A 12819-nucleotide genomic window follows, 5' to 3' on the forward strand; every position below is an offset into this window, starting at 1 on the left:
CATTTCATCTGAAAAATAATTTAAAGGGTTTGGCAAACTTGCAGTTCTGGAAATATTCAGGTTTCGTGGTGACTAAAATTCACTGAAATTTAGGAATACTTTCTGTTTCTACCACAAGTTACACCCCAGCAGTTGCTAATGCAACGGAAAGAACATATTCAGCTTGTCTGGCCACCGCTTTTAGACAAATCAGAAAACTGGGTTGCAAGTGAAGTGGCAACAGCTTTTAGTCGTCTTTGAGACCTGTAACCTTCTGATTTTCAAAGACCATTATGATTTTTCCATGATATTTCCTTTTCCCTTCTTTTTTTTCTAATTTCTTACATCTTCTGTAATTGCAAAATGATCTTTTTTTCTGTAGTTTAAAACTGTTTCTGAAGAAGTGAGACCTGAGTACCAAACAGCAACAATACATTTGCAGTGAGTCAGGACACTAACTGCCGCATGCATTTACATCTTCAAAGGGCCACAGAAAAACAGAAAAAAAACACATGCAAGCAACATACACAAACAGACAGATACACACAGAGACACACACGCACACACATCCCTCCTCCTCACTCCTACAGCTTCCCTGCAATGGAGCAGAGAAAGGTGGTCGCTGATGTGAAACATCAATTTCCAGGTTAGCTGCTCTGTGTGGCTCAGGCAGGTATCAGCCGTGACCCACCTGGGCCAGATAAGCAGCTGCAAGAAGCTGATCTGCCACCCAGCAATGCACCTCTCAGTGCTGGAGAAAGGAGTAATGTGTGCTCACATATACGCACATACACACAGGCACACACACACACACACACACATAAGTAAACAAATAGTAAAACCTGAAACAATGAATTAAATGTGAGGGGAAAAAATGGAAAACAGCAATACAAAAAGAGTTATATTACTTTTTTAGTAAATGAATGTTGTGTTGTTTGAAAATCACAGATTTCTCCAAATGCGGTTGGAAATATATGTCCCTGCATAAACACACACACACACACACACACACACACACACACACACACACACACACAATGCAGAGCACTGCTCAGGTAGAGGGTTTCCTTCTTGATACTTTGATCGTTTGACTTGCTGTTAATGCTGGGAATAAACTGGGTTTAAACCTGAGGCATTCCAGCTATGGGTCCTACACACAAATGTATGCACACACACAATTGTGTAAACAAACTGAACTCTGAGAAGATAGACACACACACACACACACACAACCAGAGCATTTATAATTATGTGTCTTGCCCAGTGACAAAGGACAGTGTGTCCACATGCGACTGTGGCCTATATGCTGGAAACCACACAAACGCAGAGACAGATTTAATTTGAGCCTAGGCTTCATTTGGAGCCTAAAAGATTGTTAGCTACACCTGTGTGAGTGTGTGAGGACTTCAGTTGGTCAGGTAATTTAACCACTGCCACCATCACAGTGACGTCTGTCAGCAGTGCTGTGTGCCTTGGCAGCGCTGCTCAACCTGGTGTCGCGCCACATTCCCACAGACAATTTCAATTAACTTTTACAACTCAGACAAATATCACACACACAGCCTGGAGCTCTTCAGTACATTTCCCCATCTTTGTCTCTGTCTCTCTAGTCTTACGCTCTCTGATCATAACACAGGGAAACTTGAATAGAATAGGCCACACCACAGAAGCAGCAAGTCTTTCTTAAGGAGAAGGAGGTGACTAGTGTGAAGTGTATAAGATAGTCTCTCTAAAGAAATACTAAACCGGTCTTACATAAGATATTAGACCGTGCAGCTGAAATTGAAGACCATGTTGAACACTGATATATCACGTCTTCAAGGTGTTTTAAAGGTGGACCTACAGTGACTAAGCACTCAGTGAGTCCTAAAAACAGTAAACTGACTGTAGCAGTCAAATGTGAAGAAGGAAGGTCATGGTTAGGTGTTCCCTGCCCTTTGAAGTCTTAACTGTAAATCACACCGGAAGTGACCTGTCAGAGACACGTACAATAAACACTACTGACCTGGCCCATGCCACATCACAGCCGTCGCCTTTCAGCTTCTCAGGATTAGACTTTTCAGATTGAAACTTTTACTCAAAAACACATGATGTTCATATAGTACAAATGCATGATGTCAAAATATGATGTACTGAAATTGACTGAGCTACCCAGCAATATAGTTAAAACTGGAGACCAGCTTGCAATCAGATCACACAAGCCGCGATACACGTCAACATGTTATTACATGAATACTCAGGCTTATAATGTAGTAATAACTATGAGTACTCAGTACTCTAAACACATAGGTCAGATGTGCATCTTTGAACTCAGACTTCCTTTTGATCTCAACCACTAACCTGTAAGCTTTGTGACTGTATTTTGCACAGTTGTGACACTATCATGCTGACAAAATTTGTCCAGACATATAAACACCCGCCAGTACTCAAAACCACCTCTGTGGTAGTTCCTGCTACAGGGGGTATCTCCAGGACCACACTATGCCATGACGACACACACACACAAACACACAAACACACACCCACACACACACACACACACACACACACACACACACACACACACACACACACACACACACACACACACACAAACACACACAAGGTAATAACAATACCAGCCAAGCAAGGGGGCTTATTGTTGTTTGAAAGGATTAACCATGATAAACTAAATGCAAATCAGGTTGTTTAAATGTCAATTACAACTAATAAAATGCAATTTCCCTGTTAGCAGTTTAATAAACTGTCTTATGCCTATTTTGTTTAGAAAACTCTTGAAATGTTTGAAGCTGCAATGGAAATGCATAATTTTCTTATGTCATTGTCAGAATTGTACTATAAAGACTAAATATGGGACAACATTTACTTGTTAAAATAAATGTTTTGTGCAGTGCAGGTAGAAAAGCAAGACTGAAACCAGATTCCTATAAAGAGAACAAGATCAGAGAAAGTTATGAAGTTAAAATTATTGTATATGTGTGGGATGCTCAGTATTTGTGGAAACTCAGAGGCAAGAGTGTTGCTATTGTTTGCATGGGCCATAATAACACTAACACATCACGTGCTGGGTAAGTGCAGACAATATAGTGCAGCACACCGTCATGATGGATGGTGTGTTTGCAGACACAGCTGAACCGTGGACCCCATTATTTCCTGGGTAAGGAAGGGGGGAGCAAGCCACCACGGGGGAGAGATAAGGGATGATTGACTAAACCAAAACAGAGGTCCCTCATGGATGGCAACCTGCTGGCATTATTGGGGAGCCACTGTGGGAGTCAATGCAACAGCTCAATGACAGCAGAGAGCTGTCATTAGAAGTAAGAAGATCAAGTGTATTCCCTTCTTAAAACGAGGTGGGCGAGGACTCTTTATGTGGAGAAGAAAACTTCCAGTCATTAAGAATATCTCCCGGACATGTTTGGACTCATCTCCTGCTGAGATCAGGTGGTTCAAACCTCAACACGGAGGAATACTTTACTTCTGCAGCTGCTAGATAGGATTTCTAAAACTAAGATACATACGCACAGACAGAGACACAGTCACTCTCAGTCTCATGCACATAGCGCATCCGCCAACTCAAACTCTCAAACACTGACAGATACAACGGCAGTTGCCAGAAATGCAGAAAGGACAAACACATCGCATTCCAATTAGGCTAAATGAGGGCTGTAAGAGGGAGCATAAACAGACCTGTGGACTGCTCTGTAACAGACATTAACTAATATCTAGAGCACATATCCTGCAAGAAGAGACAGCTCTAGATACCAGCCAACATCCAAAAACACCAAATCAACTCTCAGAGGAAGTGCCCCCTTCTTTTTCCCCTTACAATACCCTGATTACACTTCATCATTGCTCAGCTCTCTTTATTTCACTACGCACTTTTTGTGCTCCTGTTTCTGCTCTAGACTATCTGCTGTGTAGGAGCAAAGAACAGACAGTATTCTTGGATGTTTTCAGGTCTTCTGCGATACAATCTACCAGTCAGGTGAGGTAATTTCAGATATTCTAAATGTCAAAAAGAAGGGTCACACTCATTCTGAATGTTTTCGACTATGTTTCCTGATGAGGAAAACTTATATTAAAAAATATATATATATTTATATATATATAGTGCATCCAGAAAGTATTCACAGCGCTTCACTTTTTTTTTTGTTATGTTATAGCCTTATTCCAAAATGGATTAAATTCATTTTTTACCCCAAAATTCTACACACAATACCCCATAGTGACAAAGTGAAAAAAGTTTGCTTGAAACTTTTGCAAATATGTTAAAAATAAAAAACAAAAAACATCACATGTACATAGGTATTCACAGCCTTTGCCATGACACTCACAATTGAGCTCAGGTGCATCCTGTTTCCACTGATCATCCTTCAGATGTTTCTACAACTTGATTGGAGTCCACCTGTGGTAAATTCAGTTGATTGGACATGATTTGGAAAGGCACACACCTGTCTATATAAGGTCCCATAGTTGACAGTGCATGTCAGAGCACAAACCAAGCCATGAAGTCCAAGGAACTGTCTGTAGACCTCCAAGAAAGGATTGTATCGAGGCACAGATCTGGGGAAGGGTACAGAAAAAATTCTGCAGCACTGAAGGTCCCAATGAGCACAGTGGCCTCCATCGTCTGTAAATGGAAGAAGTTTGAAACCACCAGGACTCTTCCTAGAGCTGGCCGCCCGGCCAATCTGAGCGATCGAGGCAGAAGGGCCTTAGTCAGGGAGGTGACCAAGAACCCGATGGTCACTCTGACAGTGCTCCAGCTTTGCTCTGTGGAGAGAGGAGAACCTTCCAGAAGGACAACCATTTCTGCAGCACTCCACCAATCAGGCCTGTATGGTAGAGTGGCCAGACGGAAAACACTCCTCAGTAAAAGGCACATGACAGCCCACCTGGAATTTGCCAAAAGGCTCCTGAAGGTCTCTCAGACCATGAGAAACAAAATTCTCTGGTCTGATGAAACAAAGATTGAACTCTTGAATGCCAAGCGTCATGTCTGGAGGAAACCAGGCACCGCTCATCACCTGGCCAGTACCATCCCTACAGTGAAGCATGGTGGTGGCAGCATCATGCTGTGGGGATGTTTTTCGGCAGCAGGAACTGGGAGACTAGTCAGGGTCGAGGGAAAGATGAATGCAGCAATTTACAGAGACATCCTTGATGATAACCTGCTCCAGAGTGCTCTGGACCTCGGACTGGGGCGAAGGTTCATCTTCCAACAGGACAACGACCCGAAGCACACAGCCAAGATAACAAAGAAGTGGCTTCGGGACAACTCTGTGAATGTCCTTGAGTGGCTGAGCCAGAGCCCAGACTTGAACCTGATGGAACATCTCTGGAGAGATCTGAAAATGGCTGTGCACCGACGCTACCCATCCAATCTGATGGAGCTTGAGAGGTTCTACAAAGAAGAATGGGAGAAACTGCCCAAAAATAGGTGTGCCAAGCTTGTAGCGTCATACTCAAAAAGACTTGAGTACTTATGTACATGTTATATTTTTGTTTTTTTATTTTTAATAAATTTGCAAAAGTTTCAAGCAAACTTTTTTCACTTTGTCACTATGGGGTATTGTGTGTAGAATTTTGAGGTAAAAAATGAATTTAATCCATTTTGGAACAAGGCTGTAATATAACAAAATGTGGAAAAAGTGAAGCGCTGTGAATACTTTCTGGATGCACTGTATGTAAGAAATTCTCCCCTCAATGCTGAATATTTGTTTTTCTTATGTTTACATATCAAAAAAATGGATGGATAAAAAACCTGTCACTGCTTTTTGATATATTGTTTGCTTGGTTCTTTCTCAACATGTGTTGTTAATCATAATCGTACTTGCCCTTCCAAAACAACCAAAAATCATATATTTCCTAGGCCTGTCTGTATCAATCACTTTTTCGTAGGCTGTTTATCAAAAAGCAGGTTTATTGAGCATGAATGGCCCAGTACAAGTCTGATCTGTTGGTCAGTGAGCACAACCACTGGAGCAAATGAAGGTTAAATGTCCATCATGGCTTGCCTACTCACCTGGTGGCGTGTGAACATGCACTCCATAGAGTGAATGTGGACACTGGGGTGGCCTCTCATATGATTTTCAAATCCAGATAAATATTTCCTTCGCAATGTTCTCAATGCTATGGTTTGTTTTTACTATAAAGGAGCTCCACATGGATGAAAATGTGAAAGAATAATTAGCAAATGGTGTTATGGGGGGGAAACATATTGATGTTAAGTGAGAATGAGAAAGAGGCTTTTTATCTGAAATGTGTTATAGGACTAATTGATGGGGCAGCTCAGACCCAAAGACAGTGTCACACTGCAATGAGGTCAAGTTGGGTTTTTGTCCTGTCTCCATGTCTTGTCTTGTCATTTCCTGTTTTATTTTGAAAAGTAACTCTCCTCTCATTTCAGGTCACTTGCCCTTCCTCGTGGGTCTCGGTCTGATTGCCTGCTGAGTGTTTCCACCTGTCCCTTGTTACCCTGTGTATATGAGTCTGCATCTCCATTTGTCTTGTGCCAGTGTGTTCGTCTTCGTCCATGTCTGTGTGCGTTCACTCCAGCCTTACCACAGTCTTGTCACAGTCCTGTATCCAGTCGCATTTGGTTTTTGTTCTGGTTCCTCCAAGAGGAGTGATTTTCAGTTGTAAGTTTCATACCTTAGTTTAGTTCCATTGCTAAAGTTTCCATAGCCTGCTTCTGTTACTCAGTCTTGGAGGTTTCTTATCTGATTCTTGCAACAAAAACTTTTATTGAAGAACTTGAAATCCGTCATCTGTGTCCTAGCACGGGTGTGACACTGAGCAAGAATGTGCACATGCTTGGGTCTCCTAAACAGTCCTGTGTAAATCAGCTGGTCGATCAGTGATTTGCACCAGGAGAGTCAGATAGGAAAGGAGGCCACTCTCTCCCACCAGGTAATGGTCTGGCCAATCATTTGATCAACAGCAGAAAAAACAAAGTTGAGGGGCTTTTATCTCCTCTAAAATAAAGGCCCTTTAGTGTTACTAATGGGGAATCAAATATGGATTTACCAAACGCAAAAGGCTAAAGCCTCATGTTCTTCATTTTGTCATAATACAGAAACAATTCTGGGCACAATGTATACATATTAGGTTCTTGCATATTATTATTAAATTAGAAAAGGCATGGGAAACCCTGAACCATGAAATTCTGAGGTAAAATACTTGTAACAATAGAACAAAGACAACCCTTAATGCCCAGGAATGAAGGTTAAAAACCAACTGACTTTGGACTTTGACTTATCTTCAAAAAAAAAAAAAAAAAAAACTTGTGATAACTGATATTTTTGGCCACTTAGGGGCAGCCGACATAATCTGTGAACACAGCACTAATATATCATCACCTTTTAAGTTAGCAAATAGTTGCTTTTTTACACATCCAGCAGTTAAGGATCAACATGAGCTTTCATTTGTTAGTGTTTCTGAATAAGTCCAATATTCACTCTCCTTTAACGCTGTTTTTGGTCTGCACTGTGATCTCCACCAACTCCTGAGAGAAATATTTGGCAGCTAAATGCTCCACTACATTGACCAGCTAATAGTTAATTGTCTGTCTGGGGGTGCCCAAGTGGTTCGCCTGGTAGAGTGCGTACCATTTAGGCTAAGTCCTTAGCAGTGGCCTGGGTTTGAATCCAGCCCAGGCCCTTTGCTGCATGTCATCCCCTCTCTCTTCTCTCTCCTCCCCATCTTTCCTGTCATTCTCTCACTGTCGCTATCTCATTGAAGGCATAAAGGTCCAAAAAACAAAAAAAACTAACTTTGTCTCTCTGCCATTTGGTGCTGTGTAGGTAGTGTACAGGACTTTTTATATGGAAACAGCTGCTTGCTAGAGCTCAAAACAACACTATGAGAGCTCTGTAAAACCCCACTTACATTGTTATTGTTTTCATACTGTAATTTCATATTTCAAAAAAAAAAACAGCTGCTTTAACAAATGATAGCAACATGCACATTTGAACATTTATATTTTATTCACATTACATTCACAAACGTAGTCAAAGGATGACTGAAGAATATGTTTATCAAAGAAACATAACATCATTAAAGAATTGAGGGGACTGTGAATAATATATAACACAAAAAATAGCTTCTTTAGAGGCAACTCTGCTTTCAGATGTTATATGAAGCTTCTATACTAGGAAGCATATTTCCAATTAAGATCAGACCAGAACACCATTTATCTACAGTAGCTAGCATTAGGTAGGAATCCTGAGTGCAGGCAAGCTAACACAACTCAATATACGGAATCAGAAAGCTGTGAAAGAGAGACAGTGGCCATAGGAGGGTGTTGACAAGCCATAGTTAATGTAGAGTGCACCAGGCAGCTGACAGTGGGGAACTGGCTGGGGAGAGAGTACACAGACATTATCAACACGTGTAGGGGAAGGCTTTAATAAGTTGTTCCTTGGGGCTACTTCCTGCTCCTTAATTATTATTAAATTAGGAATGCCACAGAGCTAATTAAAAGTGCAAGGTATTTACTGTGGCAGTGGAAGAATGTGAGGGAGCAAAGGAGAGCAAGGAAAAAGACAAGGAGCATGAAGAAGTTCAGGCAGACTGTGTTCTAATATTGGTACATACTAAAAAGTAAAAAAAAAAAAAAAAAAAAAAAAAAAGGCCTAAAACCTTATTAGTTGGAAGAACTGCCTCTGGAGTCATGTTTCTCTGCAGGTTACAAGAGAAAAGAAAATATGTAAGGAAGAAAATATAGTGTAAGAAAAAAGAAATCTATTTATGCTTTCAAATAACAGGTGGCACACTGCCTCTGAAATTGCTGAAAGTGATAGGTATGATGCTTCAGAAGTCTAATTTGTCCAATGTTTTTTTCTCTTTTATTTAAAGACAAACTATACAAGTGTTCTTATGGATATGAATGACTCACAATGACTGAAATGGCTGAGACTTTCATTCATTCATTCGAGTAATGAACACTGCCAGAAGCCTCTCTCCTTTTGTACTGTCAGCTCTACAGGGCTTCTTACTTTTTCAGTAAAAAGAATTGAATTTGAATGTACACAATAGCTTAAATTAACATGTGTTGTAATAATGTTATCCTAATTTAAACTTTTAAATTTAATCAGTGACAGTGAAGCCTTATGCTCAATTGGCATAAACTACAAGACCTGCACAAACCATCCCAGCAGAGTGTGGAAGTTTCTTATTTTGAACAAATGTTGTGTTCTTTCCACAAGTTAATTACTCAGTAGAGAGCTTAATCTGCCGAATCAGGGCAAAGTGGATTAGGAGATGAGAGCATTTAATCAAAGTGTTCTCTCAGTCTAATTACACATCCCATTTCCTGACACAACACATACTGTTATCTGCCACTACATTTAAACATGGGCTCCTCTGTTTAGCTATCCCCCTAAGAGTGAATGAACCCAGTGCCTGGATGTGACAAAAATGAAATGAAAGCATGTGCATACCCACACAAAATGGACACATGCACATAGAGAACACACAGACACGCAAAGAATGAACATGAAGAGAGTGAGGATGAAAAATTCTTCTTCTACAATAAATCATTGTAACACTGCAGTGCTCAGCATGCCACTAATACAGCTTAATCACACATCATACACATAATTCACAAGAGTGGGGACTACAGATTCCTAGAGGAGGGTGTTGTATTTGCCTGCATGAAAGACAATGAAAACTGTTCCGGACTCAGAGGTAAAAGACTATTTGTATGTCAGAGGTGTAAGTTCATGCTGAGTGAGGGCTGTTACACATGCAACTACAGCACATATCTGTGCAGCATCTTTCAAACACGCTGTGTCAGTTCTTGAACCAAACCCCTTGCTGGTGAGAGGGGGAGCCGAGTAGGTGTAGTCTCAGATCAAATATCCATGCTGTGTGTGTTTGGATGTGTTCCCTCATCTCTGGTAAATAATCATGTGCTCCAGACTGCCATACGGAGCTGAGGCTACTGGCTCTGAGGTGATGAGCTCAAAGTCACAGATCTGCTGGCTGGACAAAGCCACATAGTGCTGTGAGTGTGTGCATATACTGTAGATACAGACCAGTTTTAACCGAAGAAAGTCTGATTTGCTCATCTCTGTTATATGATATCAATTGGTCTATTGTGCACGTGTCAGTCAATTTGTTATTACACATACTAGCTCTTGGTGTCACTTCACACAACCTGCTCACATGAACCCTATGTTGTTACATCATCACCAGGACTTCACCCAACAACCTCCTTGGTAACGGAATGAGACCAACCCGCATGGCTGTGGAAACCTGATCACCCGATCAAGTCATGCAGTTTGGCTTCCAGTCAGTCAGACAGGTGCTCAATTAAGTTTATCTAATAAAAAAATATATATATATCCTAATGAAGCACAGAGGATGATATGAAGTTCTGAATTTGATTAAACTGCATCAATTGTGCCCTAAAAGACCAATTTTACAATCCTTTATTCGTTGCACAATCTTTGCACTGAACCTTGAGATGAGAAAATATGTATTTTTAATCTGCCCTTTATTTAAATCAAGAGTAAGAACGATGTCAGTACTGAAATGCTGCTGGGCTCATCTACTAAGCCTGTCTGCTGGATGATAAGTAATCTTGAGTTTGTGTGGAAATTCTGGGTGAAAAGGATGTTATATTGTCCTTAACTATGTTGTATCCTTTAATCACAAGCACATACACACACACACACTTGAGTCAGTGTGTTTGTGTATGGGGGTACACTAGGGTTAGGGTAAGAGTTGGGGCTAGCCACTCAGTTGTGATGGTTAAGGTTAGGGTAATGTTGTTCCCTGTGGGATAGTGAAAAAAATCGGTGTGTGTGTTTGTGTATGTGTGTCTGTTTGTGTGTGTCTATGTGTGTCTGCGTGTGTCTGTGTGAGTGTTCATGTGTTTATGAATTAGAGGGCCTGCTAGACGAGGACATCTGCTGAGCTAATAAACAATAATCTTGACAAATTGTCACTGTCCAATCACTCAGCCCACCCTCATGATCACACCACTGAAGAAGCAATCACAGGCCTGGCCAGGGACATGACTGACAGCTCTCTGGACCATTGGAAGGTGTTGCTGGACTGAAGCCCAGCTGCCTGAGGAGAGGACACAATGATTCATGGCCAGAGGGCAACCTGGACAAAGTGGTTAGGGAAATTAGCAGCACCACCCACCAACACATACATGCCCTTCACTGGTTAGAACACCAGCTGACTGGATGAAGAGATGGCCCTCAGCCAGAAACTGCTTAGTATTGCTGGACAAAGTTGCCAAACCAAGCAACTATGAGGGCAATGGTGTTTAGCGTCATGATGATGATGATCTACTGTCGGCTCAGTGGGATACTATAACCTTTCCTGGCTTCAGTTCAAAACATACAACTACGATGATGATGATGGAAATGATGCTGAAGACAATGGTTGCCTGTGACAGTAATTATGATGGAGGCTTAGTGGCGTTTTTGAATGTTTATGACCCCATGAAAAAATGTGAGAAAGGAAAAAAAGTATAGGTTGTCTGTGCCTGAGACTGTAGCCACCAAGCAACACTGAGGGTGTAGAAATGGATAAACGACCACTCCATGATTCAGGCTAGGTGTGTTGACAGACTGGCAGAGTGTAAAGGTCATGTAATTTAAAAAAAAAAAAAAAAAAACTCCAAGAAAATCAATCCAATATAAAGGATTTTAATTCAAAGCCACTGACACCCTCAGAGATGATGAAAAGCTAGACATCTCCAAATTGCCCTGTCAATCACTGCAACCACCAAAAATGACAAAAAATAAATAAGAGGGGGAATAATAGATCCAGGAGGAATCGGACTCAACCATGTCTGGTGTTCATACCCAAACCCCAACCAACCCTAACGGCAGTGCAGCACAACATGTAAGTATTCTATAATAAAATGGAGATATCAAATCTGGCCAAACATCAGCACCAGGCTGTGAAATATCCAAAGCAACTCAGGTTTCTTCTGTGCCCGCTAAATATTATACAGAATCACTTAGACGACCAGGCTCTAGAGCTTCCCTCTCACACATGCCAAACACACCACACAAATAGAAACACGCACACACATCCTGATGGAGGACATCCATTGCTATCACTGTCAGTGTCTATTATGACATCTCTCTTTACTTGTTTTTTTTTCCTTTCTCAGTTTATACTCAAAGGATACAGAGGACAGAGCATTTCTGTGCAGGGAACGAGCTGACAAAGCCATCCACAAACACAGCTTTACTGTACTTTGTTTAGACAATAGAGACACCTCAAATACAACATGCTGACGCTCCACAGAGACTCACCAATGGGCATGTCTTCATAGATGAGAAGGTAGGTTGAGAAAAAGTAGTTCAGGAAACGTGGTGGCTGGTTGGAGCCTGTGATGAAGAGAAAAGAAAGAACATAATTCACATTATATCTTGAAACTATGTATTGTGATTTGTCTTCATGTTGTTATAGCCATATATTATTAAATTTACACATAAATAATGCCCATTCTTTTCTTTTCTATTTTCTGTTAAGCACATTGAATGCCCTCTGTGGATGATAATGTGCTATACAAATAAATTTGTCTTGCCATTTAAGATTTTCAGCAACAACAACAGCTGTTTATTTAAAATAGATAGCAGTCATATGATCTTTCGGAAGTGCAGATAAAAAACATCACTGCAATGAGCACTTAAAACTGAAAAAAAAAGGTATCACATCGGTGCATCTCATGCCAGTTCACGCATTCTTGTTTAATTAATACAGTCGGCTTTCACATTGTTTCCCAAACGACACATTGCCCCTCCCTCCACAAGGGCATCGTAGAAAATATATTCAGTGAATGACAACGTATAAGTGGCTGCA

At 40.9% G+C, this 12819-nt stretch overlaps 1 protein-coding gene across 3 annotated transcripts in view; it reads right to left on the reverse strand.

Moving 5' to 3' along the window:
* cdh23 (cadherin-related 23) overlaps positions 1-12819 on the reverse strand; it is a 166265-nt gene that overhangs the window by 134389 nt on the left and 19057 nt on the right. For all 3 annotated transcript variants that reach the window (XM_071481036.1, XM_071481035.1, XM_071481034.1), the window contains exon 4: positions 12270-12344. In XM_071481036.1, coding sequence (XP_071337137.1) covers positions 12270-12344 — 75 coding nt within the window. The remainder of the gene's footprint in view (positions 1-12269; positions 12345-12819) is intronic.

The sequence above is a fragment of the Trachinotus anak genome, unplaced genomic scaffold (genome assembly GCF_046630095.1).
Source record: "Trachinotus anak isolate AG129_WGS33_773 ecotype Australia unplaced genomic scaffold, CSIRO_AGI_Tana_v1 ptg000007l, whole genome shotgun sequence".
Lineage (NCBI taxonomy): Eukaryota > Metazoa > Chordata > Actinopteri > Carangiformes > Carangidae > Trachinotus > Trachinotus anak.